Below are 17,281 nucleotides of genomic sequence, written 5' to 3'. Positions count from 1 at the left end.
GGGGGGGCATCGCGGCGAGGCGTGCTGGGGGGCGCGGGGGACGGGAAGGCGGTGGAGCGGCAGGGCGGCGTGCGGAGGGGTCGGGGGCGCGCCGGGGGGCCGGGGGGCGCGGGGGCCGGCGGGGCAGCCGCCCGCCCGCACTCACCTTCCTCGTCTCCTTCTGTGTCTCTCGCAGGGCCGGGCGCTGCGCCGCGGGCTCCTGCCCGGCCAACTCCTCCTCCTCCCCCCGCGCCCCGTCGAGCAGAGCCTCCCGCTCCCCGCGCCCCGCCGAGGAGGAGGAGGAGGAGGAGGAGGAGGGGAGGGGCCGCGATGACGCCGCGCGCGCTGATTTGACTCCTGCCCGGCCTTGGGGGCGGCCCCGCCGGCCCGGCCCCGGCCCGCGCGCCCGATGCTGAGCTCAGTGTGCGTCTCCTCCTTCCGCGGGCGCAAGTCTGGCAACAAGGCGCCGTCCAAGTCATGTTTGAAAGGGGAGATGGGCCGGAACGAGGACAACGACAAGATCGTCATCAACGTGGGCGGCATCCGGCATGAGACGTACCGCAGCACGCTCAAGACCCTGCCGGGCACGCGGCTCTCGTGGCTCACCGAGCCCGACGCCTGCAGCAACTTCGACTACGACGCCAAGGCCGACGAGTTCTTCTTCGACCGCCACCCGCAGGTCTTCGCCTACGTGCTCAACTACTACCGCACGGGCAAGCTGCACTGCCCCGCCGACGTGTGCGGGCCGCTCTTCGAGGAGGAGCTGGCCTTCTGGGGCATCGACGAGACGGACGTGGAGGCCTGCTGCTGGATGAACTACCGGCAGCACCGCGACGCCGAGGAGGCGCTGGACAGCTTCGAGACGCCCGAGAGCCAGGACGATGAGGACAGCGGCGGCGACCTCAAGCGCCTCTGCCTGCAGGAGGACGGGCGCAAGCTGGGCTGGTGGTCGTGCTGGCAGCCCAAGATCTGGGCGCTTTTCGAGGACCCCTACTCGTCCAAGATGGCCAGGGTGAGTCGCCGCGCCGGATCGCGCCCAGGCGGAGCGGGGGCCCCTGTCGGGGCTGCTGCGGCTGCTTGCTCCCATCGCTCTTACTGCGAACTGCATGGAGCCATGGCAGAGCCAAGCAAGCGACCGAGAGCAAGAACCCGCAAGCCTCTGCCCCGAGGAGCTCGCATGTCTGAAGCTGGCTGCAGGGAGGGGGGCTACGGGGGCATGCAGGGAAGGGTTATAGTGGGAGAATGGGTGAACACAGGTCTTGAACAAGTGCTTGTTGGTGCAGATGTTAATCCCCAGTAAATGGGCCAAGGACTAGGGGCAAGTTCGGTATGTGTCGGGAGCTGCTGGGAGCGGGCACCTGTATCGCTGTCTCTTGCACCAGATTGGTTTGCCTTCCGGTCCCGGGCTCTCTGCTCTGACCGGCAGCAGCTCTCAAGGGGCTCAGGCAGGAAGGGAACATCCCCAGTCTTGCCACCAGCTAAATAGGAATGCCACAGATTGAACTTGGGAACTTCTGCATGCAACCCATGTTTCTGCCACTGAGCTAGGCTGCTTTCCCCACCTCACCTTCTTCATTCAGGAGAACTCGTTTTAAAAAGTAATCTGGAGAAACTGCTGTCCCAAGAATGTCCTTTCATTCCTTTGTTTCTGCATTTGAATCACGATCCTACTCACGAGCAGGCGGTTCAGCCTTACTGTGGATCCTGACCCATTCCCAAATAAATTGCTACCTCATTGGAGCTGGAGTGTCACTGTTAGGAGGAGGAAAAGGAAGGGAGATAAGTGATGCCTAAAAAGAAGGGGGAGGTGGGGGCATGTTGGACCCTGGGTGCTTTAACCCTTAGCATGCATTGGCCTCCTCATGGGAAATGCTTAATGGGCGATGCCACCGTGCATAGACTAGCAGATAGGCACTGATGCACAAGATTCCATGTGCAATACTTTGCAATCATGTGCAAGGACAGATGTGGCCCCGGGGGCTGGAGGGGGACAGCAGATGTGGGTGCTGCGGGGAGTATGCCAGCAGGATGGACTGGGAAGGAAAGTGTTGCGATAGGGAAAGGATTTGCTTCAGAGACGGAGAGGCCACACATGGTATGTCATGCAAATGTGTAACTGAGGTGCATAGTATACCGGTAGTGCCCTGCAGAGAATGAGCGGTGGTGAGATAATGCAGACGGACATCCAGGGTAAATCAAGACCACCTTCCCTATGCTGGTGTCTTCTTGAAATATCGGAGTACAATTCCTACTGTCCCCAACCAGCATGAACTGAGGACGGTATGAACTGTTACCCAGTAATTTGAGGGAGACCAGGCTGAGGAAGGACCGGCTAGGGGAAGGGGAAATGTGGACCCAGGAGTGTTTCAGATGTGCACATGAGTGTGCCAGGAGAGGTAGACTTGCTGGGAAAAATTGCACAAAACCATTTGCACCATGATGAATTTGAGCAGTGATGTTGCGGGGGGGGGGTTGATTGGTGTATGATGGAGATTTGACTTGGGAAGAATTGTCCAGAAATCTAAGTGTGAGAAATGGAGGGGAAGAAAAATAGAGGAATATGGAGTACACAGAGCGCCTGTTTGCGGTAGGGATTGTGCAAGGGGCCAGGCATTAGGTGGCAAAACGGGAGGTGAGGGTGCTGAGGGACAAGGACAAAAAGTTGAGAGCAAGAGTTGAGCACCATGGGACACAAGTGTGTGAATGAGTGTAGTAGCGTGTAGCAGCGGGAGGATTTTAATGCACATGCACCAGATTTATGGCTGGCTTGTTGAAGTCCGGGAGAATGCCTTGATCTCCAGCAGGAGGTGCTGCCAATTCATCTTGAGTTCTTTGCTCACAGTCCTGAGAACGGAAAGCTCCCTTTCCTTCTCTTTGGTCTGCTCTCCCTCCCCCACATTAATCTCAGGTCTCGCTTGCTCCCATCCTGCATTTTGGAAACTTCACATCCCACTGCAGTTTTGCAGCCACCCCATCCCGCACTGTGCTCCTTCCACTGCCAAATCTAGCAAGCCTCCTGCTTGTCCTGATTACATCCAAACCCACTGCATAAACTCAGGGAGAAACTCCAGGTCCCCGTCTTCCCATCCTCAGCAATGCAGTTCTGGATTTTCTCCCCAGATCATGTCTGAGCAGTGCTGCTGAGAACTCCCCCCTCCCCCAGCCCCGCTGCATCTCAGGCACTGCAGCTCAGCATCCCCATCCTTCACTGCACTTCCCCACACTTCCCTCCTCTTACTGCATGCCCCCCCTTTTTGGACGCCGCAGCTAAAGCTCTTCCCTCAGTAAGAGTTCAGAACTTCTTTTTGCAAAGTAGCTGAACCAGTGAAGCAAGCAGGGGGTGGAGAGGCAGGATGAAGAGTTCCCACTCACACGCCCTCCCCCCTCTCCTTTCAGTATGACTTCCAGGGACAATATTCGTGCTTTGCTGTCTGTGGAACTGCAGAGACAGCAGGTTGAGAAGGTGGGGGGAGGGGGGCACCGCAGTGCAGTGTGGAAGCCCTGGAGTTTGCAGTGGGAAGCAGGCATTCAACAATCCGTGCCTCCCCTCCCCCCCCCCCCCCCTCCCCCCCCCGCGGCTGGTCTCAAGAGTGCAAGGCCAGCCAGGTTCCTTTATCCACCCACCCGCTTTCTTCCCCCACAGAGTTGGGAATGAAGCCAGGAAAAGTTACAGTGGGGGGAGGAAGAAGGAAGGAGCAGGCAGGACGGTTGAGGCTGGGAGAAGGAGAAGGCCAGAAGGCAGGACTGTGCAAGGCAGTGCTGCATTCAGACGGCCCTCCAGTCAGGGATACACAGACACAGGAGCAGGCAGGGGCTGAAACCGGCTGAAAGGAGGGGGGTCTATACCACTGTGACTCCCCCTACCCTCATGCACTGAAGGAAGGTTTGCCCTTTAACTGTGGTAGACCCCCCCCCCCACTTCTGCATAGGAGAATGTGAAGAAGTGAGATATGAAGGATTATAGAACGGGGTTGAGAGAGATGAGGTTTCTGCCCCAGCCACCATTTTTAAATCATCTGTATGAACAGCATAAAGAAAAGGCTGCAAGGAGACTGCTTGGCCCACATCCGCGATCTTCTCCATCATCCCATGTGCACAAACATATAAAAAAGAAAGAACTAGACAAGGACAGGTAGACAACTTGATAGACGGACAATAAAGGAAATAGATCGATGGACCAAAATGGATATGCATGCTTTCTTTAACATACCTATCCCGTATGCTAGGGAATATTTCTGTAGTTTCCATTCACACCCTGCATACATCATCATGCATATTTTATAGGGATCCCTAGGCAGGCTTTATGCACCTGGGCTTTATTTGATAGATGCATCTAAGCCCAAGAGACAGACAGAGAGAATGTATATAGACAGAACTTATGAGCAGGGCAGCGTCTCATAGCTCATCCATCCATCCCTCTGTATTCTTTTCCATCCTTCAGATCTTTTGGCTTTCTCTCTACTTTTGTTTCTTTCATTCTTTTAATCTGGAGAGCATCCCAACTTTGATTCTGGAGGTCCATTCAAGGTAAATAGACTAGTTGTTCCCGGTAACCATCTGTTCCATGCACAGCAATGATTACTTGAAAAAATATGTAGACACTCCTGTCTGTTTTCCCTTTTGTGTGGATAGAGGACTAGGTTGTCTTCCATGAACTTGATCATATTCTCAAGATGCCCAGTGTAATCCTAGGCATGTTTACTCACAAATAAATCCAACTGAGTTCAATGGGACTTACTCCTTAGAAAATGTGCTTAGGATTGCAGGCTTAAATTTTCATCTCTGGGTACCTATACTCTGAAACTGGAGACAGAGCACAGACTCATGTAGGAACATGTGGATGTGTGAGAAAAATACAGCACTTTGGATTGCTCTATACATTTTCTCCTACACTAACGTCACGTACTCTGTGATGTATTAAGTGTAGCATGGGTCTTTATTCCACAGTCTTCCAGATAGGATGCCTCATCCATGGACTCACCAGAGAAACTATCAGCTGAAGTCATAACTGGCAGCATGAACAATTAGGAAAAATAGTCCAGCAAAGCAGCTCTCAGAGTCATTATTATATCTATAATATAATAGATATAATCAGATTTCTGTATATACTTATGAAGTGTGTGTGTGTGAACTTTTTAGGGTACATTCGCAGGTTCAAGAGACATACACAAAGGGGGGAGCAGTTAACTCAGGACAAATCAGCTATCTAGAATTAAAGAGGTTGCGCAACATACTAAAAACCTGTATAAAAATAGAAACCAGCAGATACTACAGCAGGAATCATCACATAAAATGTTTTTTTTTCTCCTGCCAGCTCTGCAAGGAAAAAATCTGAGTTAAAATCTGATATCTCCCTTCTGCGTGTTCAGCTATAAAGTTGAGCCGTACACCAAAGAAAGTTGATGCATTCAAAGTATTTGTCCGGCAGAGTGAGAGCTAGTGCCAGTTTCTGAGCTAAGGGGATTTATTTTTAACCAAGTTCATCTCTACCTTCCCAGTGCCATCCTCACCTGCAACATATGCACATTTCTTTTTATATTTGACAAGGGAAGTGAAGGCAAAGTCTTTTTTGCCTACAGTTGGCACTAGAGACACAGTGCTCCTAATTTTGCCACAGGGTACATCTTCTTTTTGTTATTTCAGCAAAGCCTGCAAAAAAATTTTGGTGACCCTTTGGAAGATCCTTGTTGCCCCCTTTCATCATAATTCTCTTGCCTACGTCTTCCCTGCATGATTAAGGAAATTAGCACGGACATTTTGGTTCAACATCTTAGGGAATTCAGTGGAGGAGGGGAAAGAGTTTTTAAAAGGTTTTTAATGACTCTTGTGAGTAATGACTGCAGAAAAGGAACAGGTTCCAGACACTGGCAAGAGACAGCTAAAGAGGGTAGCTATTCTTATTTGTTACAACATGGGGCTTGGCTGGGATCTTCGTTCTCCAGCCTCCCCTTAGACAGAATGGCCCCACGCTGGGAACTCAAAAGTTCTAACTTACAGATAGTTACCCCTCTTTCAATTTGCTAGCCTCTTTTCCTCTCCCAGAGAACCCAGAAAACCTAACCTGCTATGGGAGGGCTTCCTTCCCAGGGAATCTTGTTTGCGCTAGATTCTAGTGGTACCTATTTTAACCTCCTAACATCTTCACAAGAGAATCCCAATATGAACTCCCAATTTTATTTATTTATTTATTTATTTAGAACATTTCTATGCCGCCCCATTCGCCGAAGCCTCGGGGCGGCTCACAATTTTATCCTGCTTCCTTGCTTTAAGTGCCCCCAGTCCTGCTCCCTCATGGCAATCTAGGAATCGACATTGTCGTTATCCACTCCTCCCACTTTGACAGTGACTCTTGATGAGCTATTGAGTCCCTATTCCGACTGCTCACTTGCCACATCCAAAGTCTTACCGTGTAATTCCTTTCTACTCTAGATTGCTGATCCAGGTTAAAATGTCAAATTTCAGGAAGGTGGTGATGTTTGTCATTTGGGCATTATTCAGCCACAGGGCATAGATTAGAAGTGTATAGGCTATCGCGACATGCACGCTTGAATCTTCTTGTCCACCCACGCAATTCCCGCCTATGTCCTAGGAATCCTGGCTTTGAATTCCACCCCACAATTCCAGTCCTTCCACACCTTAACCAGAAAGCCCAGAACTCACTCAGATATTTTCACATGCGCACCATTGTGTTGTATTCCACTTGGCCCTGCATGGCCTTTTTCGAGAACTCAGGAATCTGTGCAGCGCTTTCCTTCCCTACTTTCTATCATGCTGGTCTCATCCCCCATCTTCCAGCTCAGACCAAAAGCAGAGGCTTTCCAGTCAGCCCTCCCCATTCACTTTCTCTTGCCTCATTGCTGCTTGACCTCCTCACATGCCCTTTACAGAGATCTTAAGAGTTCTGGACCATCTTTTCCCCAGTCCGCCAGACTCCATCCCTCCAGTGTTTTTCCCAAAGAACATAGATGTTCTGTGTCCTTGTTCAAGCCCTCATTGAGCTAAGTAAATCCTCCCCTCAAACACATGTATCATCCTCCAACAGAATGAGAGAGGTCCTTTTCTGAGGTGCTAAAATTGGGCTATTGCGGTTTAATCTGCTCCCTCCGCTTCTCTTCTTGTCGCTCTCCATGGTACTGAACTGCAGTGTTGCAGCCAGATACAGCAGCAGAGGGAGAGAAAATGCACACGCTCACACAAATACGCAAGCAAAAGAAGAAAAATAAGGCTTCTTCCTGCTTCTAAGTATTGCCGATAGAGGTTATGCCATAATGCCTTGAATCAGAAAGGAAGAAAAGGATAGAAGCAGAAAGAATATTAATGAATTAGCGCAGAGTGTCAGGTGGTGATGGAGAGGGCTGACATACGCAATGTCCCGTTTAGCTATTATTACTGTGGAGAAGAGGCTGAACTGAAACATAGTCACTGCAGCTCTGGAGGGAGGTTTGTGGTTATGTGTTTAGCTCGGATGTAGAAGTGTCTGTGCGTGCTGGGATTGGGGGGGGGGCTGTTAGTTTGACCCTCTTTACATTATTGTACCATTTTTTAATAAAAGAAAAGTGACAGAGATTTCACAAGAGAGGGGTAAAGGTGGGACAAATGCAAACTGGAGGGTGGATTTCTTGAATTACAGCTGCGTTTATCATCAGACAAAGCCCACTTTTCTGGCTTCCTTGGGTCCTTTTTAGTACCCCTTTTGGGAAGGGGATAAAGTGGCACAGTGCAAGAGCACTGGCGAGGCAGGGAAGGGGGTCGCTGTCTCAGCCTTCACCCAAACAAATACTAATCTCTTGTTTCAACAAGGATACAAATTCCACATCCACCTCAACATTCCCCTGGATGACAACTGGTCTGCTAAATACCTTGCTCTCTCCCACCTACCTGCCACATCTATCTCCTGTCTCTTTTGGGTCCATCTCCATCTGTCTTTACCTTTCCAGCACTGATGTGCTAATCATAACTTGTTTTTTTATGACTGCCTTCAAATTAATCTCAGCCCTTCCACTTCTTGCATCACACAGCCAATGCCATGATGCTGACGCTGATCTCTTACTTCAGTCTTCACTCAACACTCTCAGAATTAATCTCTAAATCTTTTCCTTTTTCACTGTTTTTCTCCTTTTGGATTTTGGTATAGCAGGTAAACCCATCTTCACAAATATCTGACAGCCCCCTTTTCTTGAAACTGCTCTAACCTTGTATTTCTTAAGCCTTATTCCTGGGCCAAATCCCCACTTCACCACAATTCAGTGATTGCCTAACTTTGTTCAGAAATTTCCATTTGTAAATTACTTTATAAATCATTCCCTTCTGTACTTTTGGCCCGGCCCCTGACTGCCCAACTGTGATATGCAGCAATAGAGCAGTCTTCCCCAACTCACACTCCCCAGATGTGTTGGAGTACAGTGTCCATCACGAGCAGCCATGTTGCTGGCTGGGGATGGTGGGAGATGTGGAGAAGGGCGACTTATGCCATGAACAATGTGTTTGCTTTTCTAATGTGCTTCAAGACTCTTTGTTATTTTGCAACAATAGACTAACATGACAACCCCCTCTGGAAAATGAAAAATAATGGCTTGATGGGAATGGCAGCCTTCAGTGCCCCTCATCTGCCCAATGTCATTTGCAGTTCACCTTTTCCTTAATTCCCCACCACCACTAGATTGGCTTAGTTATTTTGTTTCCCCTCTACCTCCATTTCCAAATATCTTTTCTGGAAACAGGATAAACTGTAATCCTCAGAGTCAACTACTGCTTAAATAATTGGCTTCAGCAGAGGCCTACTCAAAATGATCTCCCATTATATGGCTCCCATCCCATAAGGTACAGAGCACTTTTCTCCTGCTGCTCTTGTGGAGAGGGGGGTCGAAAAGGCAGGGGGCTCTCTAGGAAGGGTTGCCCATTCTCCTCTGATGACTCTGTCTGTACATAGTGGCTGATTTCAAGACGAGACAAGCATCCCGATGCTAGCCTTTCCATCACTCTGTGCCCTCAGATCTTACCCTCTTTCCTAGAGAATCCAGGAGCCCTTGGCTTTCTAATCCTCAATCAGTCCTCATTCTTGTTTCCAATCAGTCCAGTATCCTCCCTACTGTGGTCGCACCAGACCTTTCTCAAGCATTCTGGATTCTCAGCTGCCTTTCTTTAACCGAATATGTTCTGACCGTCTCTCTCTATTTCCTATCCTCCCACAGCTGGGCACCCTTCAGTTGTTTTGGACCACAACTCCCAGGATTCCCAACCATTCACCATATTATTTGGGGATGATGGGAATATCTGGACAGTACCAGGTTGGGGAAGGTTGCTTAATCATTACATTGTCTTTCCTGGGAACAAAGAAAAATTGCACAGAATAATATCGCTCTTCCAAGGTCCATATTCACAGACAATGTAGTAAAGAATGAAAAGATCTTTGAGGTTTACATAAAGGGTGACCCTTTTGCATAAAGAGAGGAGGATGGCTCATGCACCTTACAGAATGACCAGTGATATATTTGCTATATCTGTGCTCAGCATTTCTTCTGTCACTCACCCCCCCCCCCGACTCCCCAAGCTTCCCAGTGTGTAGAATGGAAGCTCTGAATGGCTAAGAGACAAACCCAAGGTCATCCCAGGGAACTGGTGGCAGCCAAGCTGTCACTCTTCCAGAGATCAGAATAATATGTCCTCTCCCCTTCCAACCCTTTTGCTTTTGTGTCCACGACCAAACATGCGCACAGCTCTCTATCTTTTCCTTTTCTTCTCCCCTGTGCTGGATTTCCTGTCTGCTACTGCAGTATGTTCCCCCATTGATTTTGGGCAAAAACAGTGTGTGTGTTTCTTGTATTGACAGAGAGGCAGCTGGACTGCAAGGGTGAGAGTTGGGTGGAGGGGACTGGGTTTGCCAAGGTAAGGTAAGGGAGGGAAGTAGGCAGGATTCCTGACTTTTCCAGCAAGGTCCTGATAGGTTGCTTGGAGAGGTGAAGACCTAACATTTGGGGATTCTCTGGAAGAAGGGAGGTTCGGAATATGGAGAGGGAATCATTCTCTCGTTGACCTTGAACCAGCCTTGTCCCCCTGCTTCCACTATCAAAAATCCCTTCCAGGAGCAGAGATATGAATACTGTTTCTCCAGTTCCATATATTCTGCCCCCAGGCACATCTTCTGATAAATACCACCTTTCCCAGGGGACATAATTAATTATTTCTTCCAAAATGATTTGGGACTCCCAGAGCTTCTATGAGGAGGACCCATATAGCTGCTTCCTCATTGCTATGCACACGGTATGTGTATTTGCAGTCAGGGCATGGGGGTTGAGAAGGCATTGCCAGCCTGTTTTCCAATACATCCAGCATCTGGAAATATTACATGTGAGGTGATTAAAGCTCTGGATTGCAAATGCTACATGGGTTTAAGACAGTGCTATCAAAAAACCTCTCCCCATCCACTGCCTGCAGAGAAAGTGGGCGTTCCAAAAAACAGGAGCAGAACAGCAATTCCATTGATCCCAGTACTTCCAATCAATGCATATATCCAACTATTGGCTCTCTCCTTCTCTGGTCCTCCCTCTTCCCGTGTTTCCTGTATCCCTTGGCTTGCCCCTTCTCCTCCTCCTCCCCCCTCCACTTCCTGGGCACCGCACTGCGCTTCAAAAGGGATTCTAGGGTTTCTGTGCAGAAAGTGCTGACGGGACAGGAATTCTGTGCAGTGCAGAGATCCAGGGAGTAAGAGAGAAAGCGGCAAGGTTGCCCTGCAGAAGGCGCTGGGGATGGAGTATGAGTGTGTCCCCGTGTGTATGTGCCTTGATGCAGAGTGCGTGTACACATCCATGTCAGGAAGGAAGCCTGCACTGCACAGGCATGTACGATCTCTGCAGTGAGACATGTATGTCAGATGAGCACTGAAGCACTGTGGGGTTCTGTGCATCTGTGTGTAGCAGGTCCAGGTGTGCATAGATGGAGATGTGTGTATGTGAGTGTGAGAAGTGCTGTTGTCTAGACAAATCATGTTGAATGAAATCATAGCAGTGTGTTTGGGTACACAAGTGTGCAAGAGTGCTTTGCTATGTACATCAGAACAAAAATGTGTGAGTGTATGAATTTGGCTATCGCCGTGGTGATCTACATCTGTCGGGAGAGTGTGTATAATGTATGCCCACAGAGAAAATGTGTTTATGTGTGATAGCAAACAATGTAAATGGAATGTGCATGTATATGTATCTATTTAGGGGAGTGAATAGTTGTGCCTGGATGTGCTTGCATGCAGAGATTTGGTCACAGCCCAGCCTGCAATTAAGGTCGCTTAAATCTAAGTAAAATCAATGTATCCGCTCCTATTGAAGAATGAGTTGATTTGTACGCTGGGTAGCTTTCCTTGGAGTGCATCTGTACGACAGCAGATGTATGTATGTATGCAAAGCGCTCCATGATTTGGTATGCTCAGGGTAGGATTGGAGTATACTTGTCGGAACCTATGAGTTTGCATGCATACCCACCCTAAGGCTGGTATACCTACAGGCCTTGTGAAATGACATAGTATTCAGCAGATAAGTAGGATAAATGTGTTGAAAGACATTAAGTTGCCCATGGGTAGGAAAAAAGCTGGTGCAGGCATCAAGCGCATGTGTGTACATGGAAGTAGGCATGTGTACACATACAGAGCTGGTTCCAGGTTTTGAAATGCTCTTGGGCAAGACACCCTCCATGGGACCCCTTTCTCGGTGAGTCTACCTTCTTGCCTCCATTGCTGTGCTCCTAACCCTCCATTAGGAGCACCAGCGACATGGCTCCTGATCCTCTTTCTTATCACAGCTACCACTTGCTAGCTTGCAGAGAGACAGTGAGCAAATAGGCAAGGCCATATGCTGTTCCTCTTTTCAACGCCCCTGTTTCCTGACACCCCTGGGCCAGAGTAAGGGGTAGAGGAAAAGTTACACTGGTGAAGAGGAGAAGCAGCTCCAGGGGTTTTGTGGTTCAGGGGCCCTCAACAGGTGCTTGTCGTGTGCACCCGCGACGAAAGCCCCACGCACTTGTGTATAAGCAGAATAGGAGTGTGGATGAGTACATCCAAAGGGATACTAGGTCAGGAAAGCACATGGCTGGATGTACATGTATGAATGAGAGTGCCTTGCTGGGAGCGTCACCGTAAGGCCTGTGAGAGGATGAGTAACGGGAGCAGCCAACAGCTGGAGAGCTGAACATGGGGGCACATGGGAATGTGTCCTTGGCGACAGCTATAGTGTGTGAGGACAAAGCGTTTTGTCTTGAGAGAGCAACTGCTTATTGTCCATGCACACTCTGTGCTTCTTGAACAATTGGAGTCTCTGGGTGTATACCCAGTTCGAGCTGCAAGTGAATGCTGCATGTTGCGTGGCGTGCCTGTGTGTGAGAGAGCACACGACTTTGTGATGTCTTTCCTTCGGGGGGGGGGGGTGGGGTAGCAATAGGTGCCTAGAAGCCAACCATCCAGCACAATTCCAAAACCTAAGCAGAAACCCCTCCGCACTCTTCATTCATTAATCCAAACAGGCATCAGGATGGTTGAGAAACTCGCTGTTGGAAAAATGGCAAGAATTAACAGAATTGGGACGGAGTGGGAAGAATAGTCTGGTATCAAAACTTCCCGTTAGGAATTGAATTTTGTCCAGGCTCAGTTCTTAAGTTTCAAGGTGGTCCCCTTTCGCTTTCTTTGATCTTCTTCAATCCTCATTAGTCAATAGTAGTCGTAGTAAGATGGTGGTGGTGGACATTTATTTATTATTTATTTATTTATTAAAACATTTCTATGCCGCCCCTTGCTGAAGCCTCGGGGTGGCTCACAACACAATAAAATACAATAAAATACAAAAATAACAATATAAAATTAACAATGTAAAATAAATAACAATGTAAAAGAAGCATATTTCACCATTATGGGTGAAATAAATAAATGAAATTCTGTCCCAAAGTAACCCAAACTTACACCAAGGAAAACCAAATTCTGCGACCTATATACATCATACCATTGTGAAGAAAGTAGTAATCACCAGAACAAAAAGCCTTCATTCTTTAAATTCTGGGTGAGATGCTTCCTCTGGATGCTGAATTCTGCATCACTTATCAAATTCTGTATTTGCATCATGGCACTGCCAACAGGTGGAACCCTGAATCATGATTTTATTGTAATCATACCTTCTTTCTCCTCTAAAGAGGATTCCTAAATAGCAGCCCTTGGGAAGAGAGAGAGAGAGGGACAGCAGACCTATGTCAAAAGCCATCAGATAGAAAACCTGAGGGAGTTTCTGCCTGAGACCTTGGATAAGTAAGGATAGGAAATATTTATTTATTTTTTGATTTGATTTGTGGCTTGATATTAGGTCAAATGGTAGACTGGGATGTATTGGCTGATTCCTGGGTGATTTGCAGTAGCTTTAACAGTGGCTTCTGGCTCCTACTTTTTAATAGCAAGAACAAAAAGTCTCCCCTTCTACACACTTTCCTTCAATTGAGTATTAGCATTTCTTACCTGTAGCAATTCAGATCCTGGTCATCCATGTTCATGGCTCGTGAGATCCAGCAGGCCACTGGTTTTACCTGCTCCTGAACCACCTTTCCTCTGAGCTGCCATCATGACTTCAATTGCTGAATCTCAGGTTGCTAATAGAAACAAAGCTTAATTGTGCCCACTTTTAGGCTTGGCAATCCAGTGAACTGGCTTGTGTAAGTTAGTGCTCTGTGGTTGTGTTGCACACTGAGAAATGTAGCTCAGAAAATATCACAACTCACTGTTGGGTTAGCGGTGATCTGCAACGTTTGGCCCTTTCCACTTTCATAGGCCTGCTATTAACCATGCAGCAAAATGAGGTGGTAGAAAGGACTGCAGGTGTGTGTGTGAAGGGTATATTACTTCTGAGTGCGCCACTTCCTCACATTAAAAATAACGACATGGCTCCCTGCAAGGAGCAAACTAGCACATCAGTAGCTGGGCTACATTTCTAGTCGGGGACTTCACAATTAAAAAACTGTTTATTGGGAACAGCTTTTCTTTAAAGTGACCCTTCACACCTTGGTGGGGTATACTCTGCCCTGTTGCCTCAAACCTCAGGTTTGTTTGCTCATCTTCTCATGACTTCAGACGGGGTAGAGGGAATGAGAAATTGGCCATCTACTTTGGGCACACTTTCTGGAGTAGGTGGGGAAAGGGAGGAGGTATATAGTGGCCTCCCTTCATTGCATTGCCCTTGAGATTTGTTGGGCTGTGACCCCCTTCTTGCCCAGCCAGCATGAGCAGTGGCAGCAGGTTAAGGAGGCGACTGGTGAGCACGAGGTTTCTATTCTGGGAGAGCAGAATGTTTTATAGAGATGAGTGAACAATAATGCTTTTCTTTCCTCTCTTTCCTTGTTACACACCCTCTTCCCCCGTTTCCCCTCCCCATTGTCCCCTCTGTTGCTTTCCTCCCTGTGCATGTGTTCCCTTCTGCCTTGCTCCAGTATGTGGCCTTTGCCTCACTCTTCTTCATCCTCATCTCCATCACTACCTTCTGCTTGGAGACCCACGAGGCTTTCAACCATGTCGTAAACAAAACAGAGATCATCCAGTCTGAGAATGTTACCAGCATAAAGGTGGACTATGAGATGGAGACAGAGGCCTTCCTGACCTACGTGGAAGGGATGTGTGTCATCTGGTTCACCTTTGAGTTCCTCATACGTGTCATCTTTTGCCCAGACAAGCTGGAATTCATCAAAAGCACCCTCAACATCATTGACTTTGTGGCCATCCTGCCCTTCTACCTGGAGGTGGGCCTCAGTGGCCTCTCGTCCAAAGCTGCTAAGGACGTGCTCGGCTTCTTGAGGGTGGTAAGGTTTGTCCGGATCCTAAGGATCTTCAAGTTGACCAGGCATTTTGTAGGATTGAGAGTTCTAGGCCACACTTTGAGGGCCAGCACCAATGAGTTCTTGCTCCTCATCATCTTCTTGGCCCTGGGGGTCTTGATCTTTGCCACTATGATCTATTACGCCGAAAGGATTGGAGCTGACCCAGACGACATCACGGGCAGCAAGCACACTGTCTTCAAGAACATCCCCATTGGGTTCTGGTGGGCAGTGGTGACTATGACGACTTTGGGCTACGGTGACATGTACCCTGAGACTTGGTCGGGCATGTTGGTGGGAGCCTTGTGCGCCTTGGCCGGTGTGTTGACCATTGCCATGCCCGTGCCAGTCATTGTCAACAACTTTGGCATGTATTACTCTCTGGCCATGGCCAAGCAGAAACTACCAAAGAAGAAGAACAAGCACATCCCACGAGCCCCTCAGCCTGGGTCGCCCAACTACTGCAAACCGGACATGCAGTCTCCCCATCGGAGCAACCAGGGCGACTCATGTCCCCTTGCTCAAGAGGAAATTATTGAGATCAACAGGGCAGGTAAGGCATGAAGACATCCTGTGGGCAGAAAGGACTAAGGACACAGCATATGTATTTGGGTCAGCAATCTTTCTAATTTAGTATTTTTCAATGTTTTACCATCAAAGGGCCTCTTTCCGTATTATCTGTTGAGGAGCTGCTTGGGATCTGCCTCAGAAATTATAGACAGCGAAGAGGATGTTTGAACATCTTCAAGCATGCACTTCAAGAGTTCACATGGGGTGCTGGAAGCGCCCACTCCATGGCTCCCCTTGTGAACTGAAAGCGCACCTTAGAATGCAACGTATACCATTCTTTCCCAAACTTGGAACCCCAAATGCTGTTCAACTACAACATTCACGTTCCCAGATCACCAGCCATGGTGGCTGAGGAACATCCCCCAGCATCTGGTAGGGACCACAGCTTTAGAAGAGGCTGCAGTATATCTCTTTGTGGCTGTGCATTGCAGAAGCAGATTGGCAGAAGGAAAGCTTATCCTTCCAGAAGGTTTGTTCACCATTACCTTACTGAGGAAGACCCAACAAGCCTCTTGTGAACCTCAGACTACCATAAGTGACTTCTGACCTGAATTCGGCTTCAGATGACGGGGGGGGGGGCAAATTGAATAAGGTCAGAAATGCACCCCCCTCCATTGTATTCTGTCTTAAAGCTCTTACTGTCAATAGGTAAGCTTAGGAGAAGCATTTCAACTTTTTAGAATGAGGAAAAACTGCACAAAACCTAGGGAACAATCAGATAATCAGTGACAGGGGAAAGGAAGTGAGGCCAAGGGAAAGAATTTGGACTGAGATTTGGTCTCAGGGCCTGAGGTTCTCAACCTCCTGACATAAGAAAAACTGGATCAAACCAAAAGGCCACTTAGACTATCCTCAAGTTGTTGTCATTATAGTATTGCATTTATGTCCTGCCTTTCTTCCTTTTGCAAGGAACCCAAGGTGGCTACCCACAGTATCATAAGGAGGTCCACAAGCAGGACATGAAGGTCTTCCCCCAGCCTCTGGTATCCAGTGGTTAATTCCCATGAATGTGGCAGCTCCATTTAGCCATTGGTGGCCAAAAGCCATGACAGCATCTTTACTTTATTTGTTGTTATATTTATATTCAACCTTTCTCCCTATAAGGAACCCAAGGGGGTTATATAATCCTCCTCCTTCTCCCCTCCCTTTTATTCTCACAATAATCCTGAGAAGTAGGTTAGGCTGAGACTGGCACAAAGTCAGCCAGTGACCTTCATGGCTGACTAGAGACCTGAAAGCAAATCTCCTGAGTCCCAGTCTAACATTCTAACCACTCTGCCATGATTTGCACTCTTATCCTCCATTATACTCCCCCTTTAAAGCCACCAAACCCAAGGCCACCACATCTGGTAGTGACAAATTCAGATTTCTTTATATTCTCAGACCTGCATGAACTGCTAAACAGTTTCACTAGGTAACCCCAAATTCTAGTCTCACGGGGGAGAGGATTTTTTCCCACTGAAATAATCAATTTTTCTACATTATTCCCTGGAGCACAGTCTGAAAGCCATTGTTCCAACTTGATTTCAGCCCTTGGAATAATTCTGCAAGTGACTCATCCCTGATGCTTTGGACAATGGGCAATGCAGTCAGTAATATGAGGAACAGCCCATTTAAAAAAGAAATTCAAACGATTGCTCTTTCCAAACACAGGGTATATTTTTCTGTCACAAACCTTTTATTTTCCTTGACTGAAGGTTTGTTGAATCAGGTGTCCTTCCATTCTTTCCCCCTAATACAATCCCTTGGAGTACATACCCGTTTCTACATTTCCTGAATATAACGAAGGCGGAAGATTAGAGAAAAGTGATGCATGTTTCCTCCAAAAAGAGCAGAGGGCTTCTTTTCAGGGGACTCAGTTCACACATTAATCTGCCAGCTATGTAGTGTGCAGTAATGCCTCTCA

General features: G+C 48.2%; 1 protein-coding gene across 4 annotated transcripts in view; it reads left to right on the top strand.

The window, feature by feature from the left end:
- The first annotated feature begins 388 nt into the window (after positions 1-388).
- The window catches only part of LOC123032223 (potassium voltage-gated channel subfamily C member 1-like), a 41,997-nt gene continuing 25,104 nt past the window's right edge, over positions 389-17,281 (top strand). For all 4 annotated transcript variants that reach the window (XM_044447950.1, XM_044447949.1, XM_044447948.1 and 1 more), the window contains exons 1-2: positions 389-991; positions 14,425-15,358. In XM_044447950.1, coding sequence (XP_044303885.1) covers positions 389-991; positions 14,425-15,358 — 1,537 coding nt within the window. The remainder of the gene's footprint in view (positions 992-14,424; positions 15,359-17,281) is intronic.

The sequence above is a fragment of the Varanus komodoensis genome, unplaced genomic scaffold (assembly GCF_004798865.1).
Source record: "Varanus komodoensis strain SLA01 unplaced genomic scaffold, ASM479886v1 scaffold53, whole genome shotgun sequence".
In the NCBI taxonomy this organism is placed as follows: domain Eukaryota; kingdom Metazoa; phylum Chordata; class Lepidosauria; order Squamata; family Varanidae; genus Varanus; species Varanus komodoensis.
Note: the sequence above shows the minus strand (reverse complement) of the source record. Positions and strands in the feature narration are given on the sequence as shown.